This window comes from Micropterus dolomieu, linkage group LG21 (genome assembly GCF_021292245.1).
Source record: "Micropterus dolomieu isolate WLL.071019.BEF.003 ecotype Adirondacks linkage group LG21, ASM2129224v1, whole genome shotgun sequence".
In the NCBI taxonomy this organism is placed as follows: domain Eukaryota; kingdom Metazoa; phylum Chordata; class Actinopteri; order Centrarchiformes; family Centrarchidae; genus Micropterus; species Micropterus dolomieu.
In genome coordinates this window covers 28571277-28589969 of record NC_060170.1, presented here as the reverse complement: position 1 = coordinate 28589969, position 18693 = coordinate 28571277, and the positions used below count along the sequence as shown (strand labels likewise).

At 42.8% G+C, this 18693-nt stretch overlaps 1 protein-coding gene across 1 annotated transcript; it reads left to right on the top strand.

Moving 5' to 3' along the window:
• Window positions 1-1275: 1275 nt before the first annotated feature.
• On the top strand, window positions 1276-18233 carry mn1b (meningioma 1b). Its single transcript, XM_046033902.1, has 3 exons — window positions 1276-2136; window positions 2237-5839; window positions 16790-18233. The coding sequence occupies exons 2-3, from the start codon at window positions 2305-2307 to the stop codon at window positions 17002-17004; spliced, it is 3750 nt and encodes a 1249-aa protein (XP_045889858.1). The 5' UTR covers window positions 1276-2136; window positions 2237-2304; the 3' UTR covers window positions 17005-18233.
• The last annotated feature ends 460 nt before the right edge of the window (window positions 18234-18693 follow it).

The following is an 18693-nucleotide window of genomic DNA, read 5'->3' as shown; positions in this document are numbered from 1 at the left end:
AGATGCCTGAGTTACAACATTAAGACACACTCTGAATTACATAACATTAAAGACATGTGCCTATGTAAAACTATGGCATGCAATTAAAATATATCAGAAAGTAGGTTATTTGTCTTATTAAAATATAAACGGGGCCACACACTTTCTTATAGTGGGGCTTTTGTCTCAAACTCACATGAACATGAAGACATTTGGCTATTTGCAATAATTGTATGTCTTATCTTAGGTTATTGTAGGCCTACCACTTAACCTCACAGATAACCTCGGCTATTGTAGGCCTATACAGCTAATTAAACTATGAAATAAATTATCCTAATTTAGCCTTGCAAAAATGCTCTAATTTACAGACTATAATACTGAGAGAATGCTATTGATTATCGAAACCGGAGCCCAATATTATCCACATGATTTAGTTCAGATGGTCTTTTAAGGAGGAAGTTTGAGCGACTTTCTTTATGATAGAAGTCTAATTTATAGGCGTACCTTTATCCCTCCCCACATCAATATCAGCTCAGATATTTAGGCTACATTTTCTGATATGTCTTCCTTTCTCAGTTAGCGCCTGCTATAAATCAATCTGCTGAGGCAAGTGTTGGACTGTTTCATTGTTCAGCATAGATGCTGGTATGATTTCAGAATAAAAGCCGTGACAGTTATCGGCAATTGCTCACACATGAGAAAATATTTAATATCCAGCGTGTGACATGAGCACATGGTGATAAATAGGCGTACCAATTCATCTGAAATTATTATGTCTAGTTATACACCCAACTGGTTGCCCTTCAAGTCATTCAATTAGACCTACAGTTTGTTGTTGGTGTAGGCTAACTAGGCTATCTGTTTTCCATCAAGTTATCAGTTATTGTTGAAAACATGTTGCAATGGAGATGATACAGGTCCATTGAAGTGCTGGTAACTGAATGGATCAATGGATGTAAGGGCTTAAAAAGGTTTGTTCATAGGTGAGGAGCACTGTAATGGCAGTTCGGTGGCACAATAAACCGCATCCAGTTCAAGTCTAATGATGGATTTTCATGTGAAAACACAGCGCTATTTGCTTTGGTCAAACCATTACATTTTAGTGAAAGCCATTTCTAAGATCTGATTTACACACAAGCGTTTACAATCTCATTCACTCCGCGGACCACCTTAAAAGCATTTGTCCCGCCCTCGAAGCTTTCTTTGGCAGTTCTGATTGGCTGAGACCTCATGGATGGAAGCGGCTGCAGAAATGCAAAACTTGTTGCTGGCTCCTTTGGACGCGTTGATCTCACACAGCGCGAAGCGGCAGAGACGAGTGTGAGTGTATTTGTGAATCGCTCCCAAGTGCACTCAGCCCACACCAGACAAGACTCGGTAAACGGAGGGACGCACACATTAGGAACGGAACCTATTGAAAGGACTTAAGGCACGGCGCTTCACTACAAGGTGCATGCAGCGGTTGAAGGATGCTGTCAAGCCGCTCCGTAGTTGTGGAGTGCGGGTAGTGCACGCCGCGCTGCTCCGGGTTCAGGTCGTGTTACGAGACGCAGCGGTTCTCCGGTGCCTAGGTTGGAGATCATTGTTTGTGGACTTAACATCACACTGGACTTTTGGGTACATGCCTGCTCAGCAGTTGTCGAGATTTTGAAGGACATCGGTGGGCAGTATTTATTTAAAGATTTTTCCCTCAAAGCCTAAAAGGTAGTTTTAACTATACGGCTCCAATTGGACTTTTTCGTTGTTTCAGTATGGGACCTTATACAAAATGTCGCTCTGGGACATTTGATATTGGACTGGAATAATGAATTTAACTGATAGAAAGAGTCATATTTCCTGTGATCGCTTATATTCTTCTGATAGTTTAGCGTTTTGTTAGCGAGAGTTTTTTTTTTTTATCATGTTGGCTTTGAAGAAATGCGCACAGAAAACTTTGGAATATGATTGGTCACTCGTGCAGCGATTTAAGTAAGAGTGCTTTATATTTGTTTGCTTAATTAAAGACAAAAAGAAGAGCAGTCAAGTGCACGCATAAATACGGAAACAGGGACACAGTTTACGTGCGTATTTGGACACAGTCTGTCCCCTCTCTCCTCCGCGTCCTTGGAAAAGTTGAAAAACAAAAACAATTGATCAACAACAATGAGAACTTATTTGGTGAGTTTTACCATTTAAACTAGATAACGTAGTTTAATCGTAGTATAATATAAACATTTCAACAGTTTCTTGTATATCTTTTTTTTTCTTTTGGGGACAGACGGAAAAACAGACAGTGTGCCGATGTCTGGCAAACTGGCCGTCATGTGGGATTGATTGCAGGGGAGTATGTTTGGGCTGGAGCAGTTTGGTTCTCAGATTAATAGCAGAAACCCTGGCCAGTCAGAGAGAAACATAAACCAACCGAGACTGAACATGGGCTCCCATTATAAAAGCCCAGGTTTTCATGCTGGAGGCCCGCCTGGAGCCGTGGAACCCGGCATGGGCCCTCTGAGCGAGCCGCAAATGCTAGGGCTCAATATGAACATGAATGGAGAGCAGTACGGGGGTTTTCACCCGCGGGGCCACTCGGACATGCATGCAGGTGGAGGACTGCAGCAGCAGCAGCAGCAAGGACCCATGCATGGATTTTTTAACAACCAGCAACCTCATCAAGGACATCCTCATGGCCATCAACCTCATCCCCACCAACCTCACCCTCATTTCAGTGGGAATTTTGGAGGCCCAGAGCCAGGATCATCATGCCTGCATGGTGGCAGGCTAATGGGCTACAACAACAATGGCATGGGTCCACAGCAGGGCTTTGGAGAAGGATTTGATCCTCTTGCTGAGGGACAGGCAGGGGATGGCTTTCCCCAGCAGCAACAGCAGCAACAGCAGCAGCGGCCTGGTAACATGCCTGACTTTCAACATCATGGACCCCCCAGTGGCAGCCATGCTGTCCCTGCCCCCTGTCTACCCCTGGACCAGTCACCTAACCGAGCAGCATCCTTCCATGGACTCCCTTCCTCCTCATCCTCCTCCTCTGAGTCTCATGGCCTAGAGCCTCGGCGGATGCCCAACCAGGGAGCTGTAGAGGGATTAGAGTATAACTTTCCAAGTGAGCCTCCATCTGGACATTTTGATGTACATGTGTTCTCCCCATCAGAATCAGAATCTCAGTTACCCCATTTTGGGCCGGGAAGGCCAGTTCCCAGCGGAAATTTCCCGGGGAACCCTGGCATGCCACGGACCCCAGGTATGCAGGGCATCTCAAAGGGACACCAGCCACCACCACAGCCCCAGCAGCCTCCACACGGAGTGTTTTTTGAGCGTTTTGGAAATGGCCGGAAGGTGCCCGTGGGAATGGAGCCGGGGGTCAATGCAAGACATCCTCTCATGCAGCAGCAACAACAGCCTGGCTTGATAGCCAGACAAAACTCATGCCCCCCTGGCCTCCCCAGACCCCCGCAGGCTGAGCCTGGCTCTACTAACCCTAACATTCTGGACGGAGGGGTCATGATGCCTGGCCAACACAACCAGTTTGAATATCCCATTCACAGACTGGAAAATAGGGGTCTGCACCCCTATGGCGACCCCATGTTTAATATGCAACAGCCAGCTCCTCCTCCCTCCCAGCAGCCCCCGAATCAGAGGCTGCAACACTTTGACTCTCCTTATATGAACATGGCAAAAAGGCCTAGATTTGACTTTCCAAATGCACATGGCGGGGAAGGCTGGTGTGGTGGTATGGATAACCACCTCTCTCCCTCTGCTTACCCCGGGCTGCCTGGAGAGTTCACCCCACCTGTGAGTGAAGGTTTCCCACCAGGCCCCCTGCAGCACCCGGGGCCTGAGCAGCAGTCTCTGCAGCAGCGCCAAAATGCAGCCATGATGATAAAACAGATGGCCTCTCGCAACCAGCAGCAGCGGATGAGGCAGCCCAGTCTGCAGCAATTGGGTCACCACGGTGATGTTCCTCCTGGCCCAATGGCTCATGGAGGCCCAGTCGGGAGCATGCCTCAGCCCAGCTTTGACAGGGAGAATGGTGGCAGGATGCCCAACATTGATGGACAAAATCCTCATGTAACTCAGGAGAACTCCTGGTTCCAAGGGTCCCACCCTCCAGGGGAGATGATGTCACGGCGTATGGGTGGAGCAGGTAATGAATCAGGCCCCCACGACATGGGGATGCCGCAGAATGGGGCTGGGATGATGTTTAGGCCAGGCATGGGCATGCAGGAGCCCATGAGAATACCAGGAGATGGGCATGTACAGGCTCTCCATTCCCCGGGCATGCACTCACAGTTCAGCGGCAACATGGGCAACCTCTCACAAATGCAGTCTCCAGGAGCAGGAACAGGGCATCCGAATGCACCAGCAGAGAGGCGGCCAGCTGACTTCCCTGCACCTCCAATGGGAGCACAGCCAACATTTCCCTATGGGGGGGCTAACCGTCAGGGGCCAGCCCACAGTGCTCCCCAGGGGGTGAGCACCTCACCAGGGACCTACCCTCCTCAGTCTGACTTCCCCCCAGGCCAGCGGTCGTCTGTTAGTAAGCTTGGAGCTCTGTCCCTCGGGAACTTCAGCAAAACCAGCACTAAAGACAGTGTTTTTGGCCAGAGCTGCCTAGCGGCCCTTTCCACGGCCTGCCAGAACATGATCGCTAGCCTAGGGGCCCCCAATCTTAACGTAACATTCAACAAGAAGAACCAAAATGAGGGCAAGCGAAAACTGAGTCAGACAGAGCAGGACATTAATAGCAGCACATCTAATGGGACTGGCAGTGCTGGTCCTGAATATTTTCAGAGCAGCACTTCCCAGAACAGCCAGATGCCTGGCACTGGGAATAGCAACTCTAAGCCTGCAAGTCAAAGCCAGACGGTGCAGGGGGAAGCCAGTGCCCTCTCCCCAAATTACAACATGGACGCTACCCCTTGCAGTGAGGGGAAGGCAACAACAGGGAGTGGGAGAGGGAGAGGGAGGAGAAAAAGAGACAGTGGACATGTGAGCCCTGGAATTTTTTTTTCCTCTGACAATGGTAACCCTGTTGTAAGTCCAGGCCAGCAGACCCCCTCGGCTGGCGTTGGGGAGAGGGGTGGGGGAACGCCCCATGAGAAACACCTCCAGTCACCCTCCTGGGGAAAAGGAGGCGACCTAATGTTGGGGGACCAGGCCGACCTGATGTCTTCTTTGGACAGTGGCATTCAAAGTGTCGCCAAGTCTGACAGTAGCTCACCACGAGTGGACTTTCCTGACGATGTCAGCACCCACTATGGCAACGAGGATGAGGTGTCCTCCAGCTCAGATGCAGGGGGGGCCTCGGCCACAAAGCCTAATCGCAGCCCTATGATCTCTGGCTCGCCCAAAATGCAGAGGAGTGACCATGGGTTGATAAATGGACAGAAGCCCCTAGGCATGGGCATTAACAATCATACTACCTCGACACCAGACAGCTATGGACTGAATGCTGGTGGGGGCACAGGGGCCAGTGGAGTGAGCCACCCAGGCACTCCTGGGGTGGAGCAGGTACGCACCCCATCTAGCACCTCTGGCCAGGAAGAAATCCATCCTCTGGAGATTCTGCAGGCCCAGATCCAGCTACAGCGGCAGCAATTCAGTATCTCTGAGGACCAGCCACTGGCCATAAAGAATGGCAAAAAGAATGGTGACTGTCCCTCACAGAACGGAGACAATGAGCTGGCAAGCTGCAGCCCTGATGCTGGGAAGGGCTCAATGGGCACTATTGACCTTGACACCCTCATGGCAGAGCAGCACGCCACCTGGTACGTGCCCAGTGACAAGGCCATGATGGAGGGGTCAGAGGATGACAAGGCCATGGGACCATGGGAAAAAAATAAAAGCCAAAACAACAGTAAAGAAGGTAAATGACTGGTTATATTTTACTCAGTTTTTCTTCTCTCTTTTTCTCACCCTCTGTCTCTCACACGCATGCTCACACATGCATCATAGACTACATTACCTGATCCTTTTTGCTCATAAAATTAGTATATTGTATTCCTTAAATTACTATTTATTTTATTTGAAATGGAGTGTTACATCACATGCATAATAGGTAAAATATTCTGCTAACGCTGATAATAGAGTTCCTTTTGTCTATGTTGTGCGGCCGGAAAGAGCCGTCTCTGTTTAATTAGCGTATTTGAATTTTAGAGGTTTATGGGAATATAATATGAGTGTAATGGTAGCGACATCCAAGTCTTTTCAAAGGAAACACAACGATCTTTGCGGTATTTTTCTTGTTAACTTGGGTCCATACTGAAGAATGAATAAAAAAAATAAGAATGGAAAAGTTTTAAATACTGTCTAACTGAGAAAAGTAAACCGTCTACCTTCTCTGCATACATTTTATAAAGTTCTTCATTGTAGATGCACTTCAAAAGATCGGCTCAAGAAAAGTAAACATTTCCTGTGGTTCTTTATCTGGGTTTTCAGGGTGAACAACTACATTGAGAAGATTAATAGCTTTTTAAGGATATGCGTTTGCGCAGCGGGGTTTCCCTCGCCTTGTTACGTGTTTGTTTTTGTTATTACCATGGGATAATACCGAGCTGGTGAAAGTGGATTGATTTTAGATTGGCAGGACAGGATTTAAAGGGTTAGATTTCATTGTGAAATTAATACAGCCATTCATTTTTATTATTATAGTTAATTCAGAAATCGTTTAATACTATATAATATTTATATAAAATGGTAGTTTTGTCATTATTTGTTATCGTCACTTTTAAGTGATTTATTATTATTACTACTACCTCAATTAATCTAACATATTTTGTAGTACTTTAGTCTCTTACAATACAAAGTTTCTCAAAGAAAATGGGAAATCTTCTGGCCTAAAGGCACAGTTTTTCAAGTAGAACATGTAATACTTCTAAAGAAGATATTACAATCTGCAGTTAGTTTTATCTTAATGTTTTTAAGGTGGCTCTAAATCAAATGTAGATAAATAATTTCACTGTTACGTTTTTTCAGCTGTGGATTATACTTATTATTATTTTAATTATTTCCCCTATATTAATAATTAAAATAATAATGAATTTTATTATAATTACCTAATTATGATTAGATTACTGTTTTATTAATGTTATTATGTGTGCTTTAATCGTAAAAGAAAACAAGCTGAATGCGTTATTTTCCATTATAATTGCAAAGGTAGGCATGTTGTATGTATTAGAATATGTTGGTTTTTATTAATTTTTATGTTTATTGTCTTTTCATTTTTTTTTTTTACGTTGTATATCTCCAAATTATTTCAAACCAAATCGGTAGACAGACATGAATGACGTTACTACACAAACATATCTAGAAGAGCTACCTACTGTCAGGGTTAAGTTACCGAAAGGCCTGTGGATGTATGGATATGTGGATGTATGTATTTGTGGATATCGCTTAGCACGTCTCGAGCTCCTCTTTGTTCTGATCAGTGCGGGTGCAGAGAGGCGCGGGGGCGCGCATCGTGCCGAGTCTGGAGCCCAGGCGCATTGTTTAGACTATGAGACTGAGCACAGGCTGTCGGGTAATAACACTAATGCCATTACTGTGAAGGAAGACTTTAACTTAATATTTCGACTGATGTAGTAGGCTTAGGTAAATATAACTGATCACCCAAATGATAAACCAATAGAAAAATAACAAGCAGTGTACATATTAAATTGAGCCAGAATGATCAAAACTAGTACACTTCACTCCATTAACCTATTTGTTTTCCTCATAGTTAATCTCCACTGGTGCTCTCAGTTATTGACAAGGTCATTGAACATTGTGGCTTTTTTGTTCCCATGATTTCCCCATATAATTTACAAAAGAGGTAACTGAACTAATTTACAAAAAAGAAAAGAAAAAAAAAACTAACAAACAAAAAACAAAGCACAGGTCTGTAGGAAAAAAAGAAATTTAGCCAACTGATGCCAGGGAGTGATAAGTAAAATCATCACTTTTTATACTGATTAATGAGTATTCTTTTGAGTCGGAATCCCAACACTGATAAGCAGTCAGCCACACTAACCCTGTTGCTCTCACTGTTTTAATTTCTCCGGGGTTGATAGCACACTTAACATTATGAATTCACAAAAATCAGTAGAATAGTCTAATTTCTGCTCTCTTTTCCTTTCCCCTCCTCTCTCTTCCTGTCTCCTCTCTCCTCTCCCCTCCTCTCCTTCTTATACCTCTCCTCTCCCCTCGTCTTTCAGCCCTCCCTGCATGGACACGAGGCATGCAGCTCTGGAGCGATCGATAGCTAGTTAGCACAAATCACGGCTCCTGACAGTTTCTCATTTGAGTGCTTCAGACAGCAAAGATGAAAAAAAGGGTGGAGGTGTATTTGAGAGGGGAGGGGGATTTGAGATTGAATCTGATGCTTAGGCTACACAGAAGGGAGCAAAATAACATAATAATTTAAGATAAGTCATAGCCCTCAGTATAGTTCTATAAGAGCTAACATCCCACAGGCTTTTCACGCTGCAGAAAATATCTACCTCAACCAGTCAGTCTAGTCTTCAGTCTTGTGAACAGAATTCTGCCATAATGTTAGTGACAATAATTTGAAATAAATCAGGCCGATTCATTAGTCCGTTAGCATTAACTAAATGTAACTTGGTCAAGAAAATTCTTAAAACATGATCATTTCTTTAAGGTGAAATTAAGTCATGTAATTCCAGTGACAGTGGAAAAGAGTTTTCCCCCTTGTAATATGTTGAAACATTTGCAGTGGAAGTATTCTACACAGTTATGTAAGTCTGAAATATAGGCCAAAACAATAGTTTTCTAAAGTGGTAGATGTGATGTGCTTTATTCCTTCAGGTGAAATGTTATTCTATCTGTCCACTTCCATCATGTCATCACCAATTCATTTACATATATATGCCTTATTTTGCTCTCTCAGGAGTGTTATTGCATTATGCATAGATTATTACAATTAGCATTTTTATCAGGTTATTAAGTTCAATAATAATAAACAGTAATTAATACATTGATACACACAAATACCTTATTTTAAATACCTAATTGAAAATTAAAATGTAATTGGAAATGCGTTTAAATTTGATGTATTATAATAGTAAGCAGAAATTTGAGTGGTTTCTCATTTAAATTTTTTAGAGAAGTTGTGGATTTAGTTGTCAGGCATTACCCGTATTGTGTCTAAATATGAGATTATCTGAGTTTAGGTTTTGACCTGATAATTCATATTTGTCTTGGAGTGGTTTTTTTTTTTTCAGTGTTTTATTGGAAGTTAACTTTTAAACAGAACAGGAATTGATTGCAGCAAAAGGGTCAGTTTGGTGAGGTGAATGTTTCCATCGCTCAGTGCAGCTTCACTATTACTAAGTGTGGTTATAAGTTGTGTGAAACTTCAGAGGGACCCCAGATCATTTAGTTGCCACGTGTGTTTGCATTAGTGCTATGAGCAAGAGAGACGGCATGAGCCACAAATCTTGTCTTGATTTAAATAAAACACGGTGCAGAAATACCATGTTTTTCTTTAGCTAACTTCCTCTGAATGTTTGACTCTTCAACTGCGCTTATTTGTAGAGGAACTGTGCTCTCAGAGTAGATGCTTGTTCACCCAGTGCTTCCCAGCTCACCACCTCTGTGTTCCCTGTGTGCCTGTTTAAAGTGATGCGTGCTGCAGTAATGGACCCCTTTGGACCCCATATTTGGCCTCCTCTCTCTGTCACAGCAAGTAGCTCGAGTTTTTCACTAAGGCACAGTCACACCTGCCTCTGTAAGCTCACGGCCTGCACATTCTAGTGTGCTACATGGCATCTTTTGCTACCATGCAGGCAGGGAGTGGGGTGTACACAAGCAACTTTCCTTGTAGGGTGTCAGTTAATATTATTTCCCCTTTTAGAATTCTTTTTTTTTTTTTTTTACTTACGCTCTTCCTCTTTCCTTTTTTCTGTATATCTTAGCCAGAAGCTGACCGTTCATTTGGAAACTCATGCATAGTCTTGATAACAACCAGCAGGCGTAGGAAGTGATTCAGTTATTTTTATTTTTACTTTTTACTCTTTTTGACGCATACACTTGTGTGACCTTTTTTTTAAAATCAGCAGTCAAAACACTTCACAGTTGACTCTGTGGAAAAGTTTCACTCTTCACTCTCAGTAATCAGCCGATAAACAGCTCTAATAATGATCAAATCTCTTTCGCTCTGACTTTGACAGGTTTGAAAAGAGGGAACTTGCATCTTATCACACCTACTAGAAAGCACTTAAATCCACCGAAAGAGCCGTATTGATATTCCACCGTGGAGAACAATCCTGTGAGACTACCTGCCTCTGACATTTCAGTACGACAACAACTCCACAAAACACACCAGTAATTTCTATTTCCTTTTTCTAAAAAAAAAAAAGAAAAAGAAGAAAGTGATTGGCACATGCTTGAATGGGGGGAAAAAACAGCTCGGGGCAGTCTATGTTCTTTACCTGTCATTACAAGGTGTTTCATATTGACTTTTTCAACAACACACATTCACCAAGCCTCTCACACACACCTGTACTGCAGCAATGATAATCATTATGATAATTATATCAATTTGCCTTGGTAATATTGTTTCCAAAAGTCATAATTCATCCTCAGGTAACTCATTTAAGTTGACTTGGTTGTTGACAGGTTCATCAGGCCCACAAATAGCTACATTAATACATGATTGTAATGACAGAGTGATGTCTTAGAAACACATGGCCTCCTGAACAAAGTCCTCCCTGATGTGGACAAAGAAAATAACAATATTTTTTTACTGTTATCGTGTTAAATTTTTGTCCTGTCTGTATATTTGTGATTGTGTGTGTGTGTGTGTGTGTGTGTTTGTGTGTGTGTTTGTGTGCTGGTATGCATGTGAATATGTGACGAAGGGCAGGTTTGTAGACATTCCAACTTGATAGTGTGGATTTGTCAGCTCTAGACATAAAGTTTGATTTATTTAGACTCGGTGTCAGGCTCACGGCTTCAGTCGCCGGGCTCAGGTGTCTCACTTGGTGGAACACGCTCACTTAATTCTAATGTGTTGAAAATATTTAAGAGTATTTACCTCATTTGTAAATAGTGCAGGACTGAAAAATGCCTATCATGCATTTAAAGTGGAATTTAAGACTGTGTGTGCATTCGTGTTTGTGTATATACCCTACGTGTGTGCGCGTGCATGTATGCATGCTCTATATTCCTGGGCTTTTTCAAGACATTGAGCACTAGTGACAGTCAAAGGAAGCCTATTAAAGAAGCATGCTTATGACTGATGAAGAGAGAAAAAGATGAACAAAGGTGTCAGGCCTTTTGCTTTGCTGGATTTTCAACTCTTCAAAATAGCAGCTCATCCGTTGTTTTGTTTTCCCTGGGGAAGGGTGTTAGAATAAAATAAAACTTGTCTCAGCATGTGGTAAATGTTCTCCTGTGATGCAGCAGGGAATGGAAAGCTGAATTTATCTGGAAGATGCACAGAATGAGGAGTTTCAAACCTTCGATTGTGGATGTATGTGACATCCCTCCAAATGTCCACTGTCTTGTTGAATGACTGCCAGAAGAAGAAAAAAAGATTTGCCTTGATAATGAGCTCCTGAAAGGTGTTCTGGGTTAGTACAGCTTTTAAAAGGTGTCTGTGTGTGTGTGTGTGTGTGTGTGTGTGTGTGTGTGTGTGTGTGTGTGTGTTTTCAGAGGTGTAGACGTTGTCATGCTGCCAGCAGCCGTTATGTTATTAGCCATACAGGTAGTCGTCAGGCGCCTTTAATTTGTATTGAGGAACTGACAAATGAGTTATGACACTGGAGCAGTTTCTCCTGGGACAGAGGAGTAGAAGCTGATTGAGTGAAAGAGAAAGTAAGAGAGATAGAGAGACATTTTTTTATTCAGAGAACATCTGTAGTTTCGCTCATGAAGCGCATGGCTGGGTAATAGCTACCATTTGCATTCATAGAAGAGAAATAACTCAATTAAAAATGTTTTTTTTTATCAGTTTCACAGACTATTTGTCTGTATGTGAACCTATTTATCTATTTGAATATGTACCCCCTCATAATGTAACTAATTAACACACAAAAGCAAGACTAAATGGGTAATGTCTATTTTAAATTTTATCTATGTAATTATACAGAATAAAATGTGTTTACACTTTTTAATTTAGTTCCTTGATTTCATAATTACCCTACTATCATTTTTATTCAAAACAAAAGTCTCTGTCATGCAGGTGCTTCTTATCTCAAAATTGCCACTGTTTGTATGCTTTGACCTTTTCCAAAAAGGGTGAAAACACAGAAAACAAAGTGTGTAGCACTGTGCGAAAACAAAATAGAGACAGCGAAGTAGATCAATATGTCACTGACTTGGATGACATGCTGGACAGGTCCTGGACATGGTTTTGAGTTATGAAGGAGGCACTAAATCACTTCCCATGTTCTGATTTGTGTCTGGTTTTCCAAGCACTTCTTGTGGCCAGAGGGGGAGGTGTGTGTGTGTGTGTGTGTGTGTGTGTGTGTGGGTCTAAGTTTGAGAGGATGGGAATGGGTGTGTTGCTGTAGAGAAGGTAACGAATGCTGGGGGCAATGCCTGCCTGGGCAAGTTTTTTTTCCCTTTATGTTGCAGGCCAGAGAACAGAGAGGAAATTCAAACCAAAATAACCCCTGTGCCCTTGCCTGAGAAATGTGCCTCCCGCTCCTTCCAGATGCTCTGAGGGAAAGGTCACACTACGGCATTTGGGTGGAGTTGGGGGTGGGGGTTTTGCAGGGAGCCTCACACGGCCCCATATCCATCTTTGGGCAGGGGGATACCTGGGACAGTATCACTGTTAGCTCCTGTATACATAATTAAGACTTTCCTGCACATAACTGTACTTGAGGAATATTATTAGATTTTCTGTGTGTCTTAATTATTCGGTAGAAACCTGCATGTCCTGTCATTTCTGAGACAGTGATGAGACAATATGGAGAGAAGCACAAGTTGTTATATTTCCGCCTGCCAGAAAACATTTTCTTTGATTCCGTAACCCTCCTGGTTAAAATCGGACCTTTTCTGGCCCCCTTCTTTGAAATTCAACTTTTTCTCTGTGGATTGTGATTGGTGTTTCGTGCTGACAAAGACAGAATCCTCACACAAGGCCATAGTGGTAGTTGTTATGCTAAAGGAATCTGACCTGATGTCACACACTGTCATAGGAGCAGAGGCCTTTGGGTGTTTTTGTCAGCGAGCTGAACATTCTGATTGGGCTGGTTTGTGTTCAGAGAGGACAGGGTTGTGCCCTCGGGAGCACGAGGTTAAAGGTGAAGTGTCGTCATGGAAGTATAGAGCTTGGGATAGAAAGGGCAGAGGCCTGCCGCATGGGATTTTGGGGCCTGGGAAATCAATGTGACGGCTCTGTGGAACTTGCACCAAAATTGAGCTTTGTAGATTCAAACCCTCTCACACAAGCTTAATTTACTTCATCTGTCATTAATGATGTACACTTTCATGTCACTAATTTTTAACTGTGCTGTTCCTTTTACAATTAATTAAAAAAATAATCGCACACTGTAACACTTACTAAATTGCTAGAAAATACAGTCTCCAAGCAGCCGTTGTTTACCTCTCTCCTCTTGCTTTGAGTGTGTTGAGTGTGTGTGGTGTGACATGTAAACCCATGTCAGGCCGTCAGCTCCCAGACACATTGGTGTCATCCAGACAACCAGAGCTGTGCGCTGTGGCCCAGCTTTCATGGCATTGAAGTTCTACTCATCTCTGTAAATCGTCTCTGGCTGTGTCTATGAGACGGCTCCAAACCCCGCTGCTGTGTGTGTGTGTTTGTGTGTGTGTGTGTGTTTGTGTATGTGTTTAAGCATCATCACCAGGCACTAAATAACAAAGTACAGCACTTGGGGCGAGAGATATAGCGATATAAGTACATCACATTAAATCAGTATTTACTTAACACATCACTGTGATAATCTTTTCTGGCTGTAATGTGGTTAAGGATATTAGGTGTATTTGTGGCTCAGTGCAGCTGCTTGTGCTGTTATAGTTCCTTTATTTTATTTATTTTTTCCCCCCCTTGCTTGTTGATGCTAAGCACTTGTTCCCTCAGTTGAATAGGGTATTATTGAGATATTACCGTGGATATGAATTCTGCGTAAGTCAATGAACAGCCATAAGAAGATGCATCTTATTGTGTGTGTGTGAGAGAGAGAGATATATATATATATATATATATAGATAGATAGATAGATAGATATAATGTAAAATGTCATGGTGATTTGGGATTTAGACTTGTGTAATGTAGAATTTCACACTGCCGTTTCCACTTTTGAACGAATACTCCGTCATGGATAATGCTTTCAATTTACGGGTAGTGTCTTGATTTTTCCTTAAAAATCACATCCCTTGAATTCCCCCGTTACTACCCTGTAATACTGGGTGATATTTTAATCCTGTGGTGGTCAAATATTTGGCTTATTTTGAAAATTGTGGATTTTGCATACACTGTTAATTGAAAAGTATATTGTAACAAATAGCAATCATCCTATTCAGAAGGAGATGATAAAAAAAATTCATAATTTTTTTTTCTTTTGATAGCATTTATTAAATTATATTTCTATATGTATAAAGATAAATCCTGTTTTTATGTGAGCTCATATCTGAATGTGAATCCTGGGATTATGCAAGTGATAAATATATGAGTGTGTGTGCAAGAAAAGAGAGCTATCATGTTTGCAATTTGAGCTGTGTGTAATTTTTTTTTGTCTGTGTATTTTCCAGTGAAACTGAGTGATGTGTCTAGCTTGGATTGGGTGTGTGTGTTTTCTGCATGCACGCACATTTGTGTGTGTGTGTGTGTGTGTGTGCGTGCGCACACGTGTGGAGCAGCAGCTGAGGGCTGGTGTGGTTATGGCAGTGGCGGCAGTGGTTGGCGTGTTGTGTGTTTTTGGCTGTGCGTGTTGTCAGTTTGCTGTGTGTCAGCAGTGAGCCAGGGGAACGCTTGGCTGCCTATTCAGGCCGGTGCAGACCCTGCTGTGCCCAGCTAGCATGAGGGAGTGTGAGTGGGTGGAGGGGTGAGGTGGGGTGGAGGGGGGATACCGGCAGGGGGTGGGGATCCGCCATGCTGAGGTGTATGACTGGACCCTCTGGCAAATGTTAGATCTTGTCACTGCCACCACCAACACTGCTCTAAATCCTCACTTCTCTCTTACCCCCCGCTCCCTCAGCCCCTACATACACCATGTCTCTAGTCCTTGGGAGGGACATGGAGGGAGAGAGAAATTCACAGAGACGGGCAGTCAGAGAGACAGACGAAACAGGAAACAACAGGAGGCTTGGCTGCCTGACCTTTTACCAAATCCCCCCACTTTTCCATTCCAGTGGTCGCAGCCCAGACAGGCTGGGGGCAAGCCTGCCTCACTGCCTGCATGTCTGCCTGCCTGCCTCTCTTGGTTGTCCTAGCTGCCTTGCCTGGCCTGGCCTGGCCTGGGTTGGCCTTCTCTTCCCTGACTGTGTTTTTTGTCACTTTGTCACTGCTGCCTCAGGGTTTGTGAAAGCAGAGCAGGAGGGAGATGAAAACAGTAAGCAAAACAAGCTAAAAAACAGTTTAAGCACCAGAGAAAGACGAGCTAAAAGGGGGAAATAGGGTTGTGGATGATGTGGAGGTCTGCGCGCTGCTTCTCTTTTCTCTCAGATGAGCAGCAGACTGACGGGAGTGTTGTGATCTGCAGCCTCTGTGCCGTCTATCACAGCCTCTCCCTTCTGTGACACATGTAACTCAGCTTGTCAGAGCTGTTTTCTACCTGTCTCTACACTAAGACATCTAGTTGTCCCTGCACCTTAAAGCTCTGTGTCTTTGTGCAGCACACTGATCTGTTCACCATCCGCGTGGAGAAAGTGGTATGTTTTGTGTGATGAAGAGATGGGAGGCTAATCAGACTGATTTTAGCAAAGAATCCATAACATCTTCACATACACATTCTCTGTGCTTTGGGGCTTCCTTGGGGGCAAAACCCAAAGCACACACTGCAACATCAGTGTCATAACACAGTTGCTGTGTTTCTCTTTCCCACTGTTGTATTTTGTGTGTCTTCTTTAAAACGTTTCTTCATTTCTGCCCTCTTTTCCCCCCAGTATGCTGCAGTCTGTATCTCTGCTGATGAAGTATGACGCTGTACTTTTATGTACAGTTTAGCCAAGCACTTCTTGTCCTCGTCAATCTTCCCCTTGACTAATTTTTTGTTTCATGGCACAAAGTGATTTTTCCCCATATGTGAGGCATGCATCTCACGCGTCAGCATTAACTTTGTGGCAGAGCTGATTTTTTATGACTTGTAATCAACCTGTGTATGGATTTTCCAGAAGCTTGGTTTAACCGTTTAACCGTTTAATATAAGGTTCCACACCTTGGTGACACGGGGTCGATACCGTGGCATGGTCATTATATGAGTAAATTGGGTCAAACAGGGTTAAAGGCGAGTATTCTCAGTACCCTTTGACCCTCTGACCGGAGGTCATGCAGGAGTGCTTCAGATTTGCACGCCTTACTGGGAGAAAATGAGTGCGTGTATGTTTTTGTGTGTATGTGAGTGTTTTCACATTTGTATATCAGGCATGAGGAGGAGGAGTGTGGAGTGTGAGGAGACGAAGCTTTGCTTACCGCCTCCTTTTCTGGTCGTATTGATGGGGGGGTGGGGGGTGGAATAGTGTTGAATTAATTTCACAGTGCAGATTTAGAGTGGGATGTGAAAATGACACTGGTTTAATTAAAAGTGTGTATTTTAAATTGTTCATCTGTATCAGAGAATGAATTGCTTGAAGTTGTTTTTCATTTTTGTACAGTCTTAATTAACCTTTTCCTCTCTGTGCTTGTCTGCAGAATCAGAACTGTCCCAGATCAAGACTGGAGCTGGGGCCCCAGGAGCTGGAGGAGGAGGTGGGAGCAGCGGAGGGAACCACCTGCAGTGCCTGTCCGTCCACTGCACAGACGAGCTGGGGGACAGTAAAGGCCGAGGGGGGCCCGTCTCGTCCTGGCGCTCTCTCCACTCTGATATCTCCAATCGATTTGGGACGTTTGTGGCGGCACTGACTTAAACAAAAAGCAGACTCAGCAGGAAGAAGGAAATAAGATCACAAATTAGGATGAAGAAAAGCGTCAAAGATAAATAACGATGATAAGATGTCGATGAGACAACTGCGAGCAGCTCCTGCCTGTTCAGGGACAGAAAGACATTTACACTCATGAATGCAAACACGACCACAGACACTCACTCATACACGCAAACATACACACATGCAAATACCATGTTTTTCTGATACATGCAGTCACACTTTAAGACACTCTCTCACATACTGCTGGACAATATAGCGCGAGTTTTGCTCAACGATGCCCGTATCTGGAAAACCTCAAATCATTATTATTATTTTTTTTTTTCTTTGTTGAAGAAAAGTAAAGAAATGTCAAAGGAGGAGAATACAAAAGAAGAAGAAGCAGAAGAAGAGATATTCTGTTGTCATTGGCTTTGATTGTATACCAGTGTTGAGTCTTGTAATGCGACCATGATCTCATGACTTTTACTCCTCACATCTCACCTCAGTTGCGGTTACCGCTCAAATGTGTACATCATTCTTCCAATAAAGGCAACTCTCCCATTTTCTGCCACACACCCAAATTTACAGTCTCCTGATATACACAGAAATACTGTGATATACTCAATTAAGGCCTACTGTTTCATTACAAGTGGATGGAACACTGAGAAGCAGAACTAGAGGAAGATGGGAAGAGGGGAGATTATGCATGAATGTAACTCATCAATTTGTTTTGTGGACACAACTTTTTCCCTCTTTGTCAAAGCACATTTGAACCATTGTCATTTGCTGCTCTTAATCATTTAAGATTTGTTGTAGTTCTCTTTTCTTTATATTGGCAAGCATATCTTTTTCCTCATTCTCTTCTCTTTTCTATCAACCATATGAGCTCAACCACTTGTATACAATTCAGCCAATGGAAACTAAACATGGAGGTCAAGGGATTGTTTAATAAGGGAATAAAAAAAAAGACTATTGGTATTGCACATGTATAATAAGAGAAAATTTGCTGTGTGTTAGGCAATCTTGTAATCTTTAAATAAAGCTTCTGTTGAATTTGAATTTCTGAAACAATAGATGGAGGACTGTGACGGCAATTTACGAACAGATTTTTTTGTTTTCTTTTGTTTTTTTAATAATATGTAAAGTGCAGTCGTCTGTTTTCCTGCATATTGTATATATCTGTATATGTTTTATTGAGTAACTAAATAACAATAAATATGACGTTAAAGGTGGCATTTGTATTTCCTTTGGAAGTTAGTTTTCTTCTTCAGATCTCTCTGAGAAATGAGTAAGAGCAACAAATCAAAAATAATTGTATAGTTTGGTATTCTATGCACAGTGCACCACATGGCTTCGATTCAAGGAATATTTAATACTGAACTCTGATCTGATTGTCAGTGAATTAGAGAGTTGCCTACAGAATATTCCAGGTGACAGATACAACAAGGACACTGCAGATTGATGCACAATACCTGGGCATACACCATATTAAAGCCAGTAGCAGTAACATCAGGAATACTAGAAAATTCTGGTGGATTAGGAAGCCAAGACGATTGATTCACCTGCTCACAACCTGTGACGCATTTTTATCCACCCATAATTCCTGACATGTTTGCTCCAATCTGTTGTACCTTATAAATCAGCAATGACAAATTTGCCTTCAGAATAATCATTAGAATATTACTCAAAATA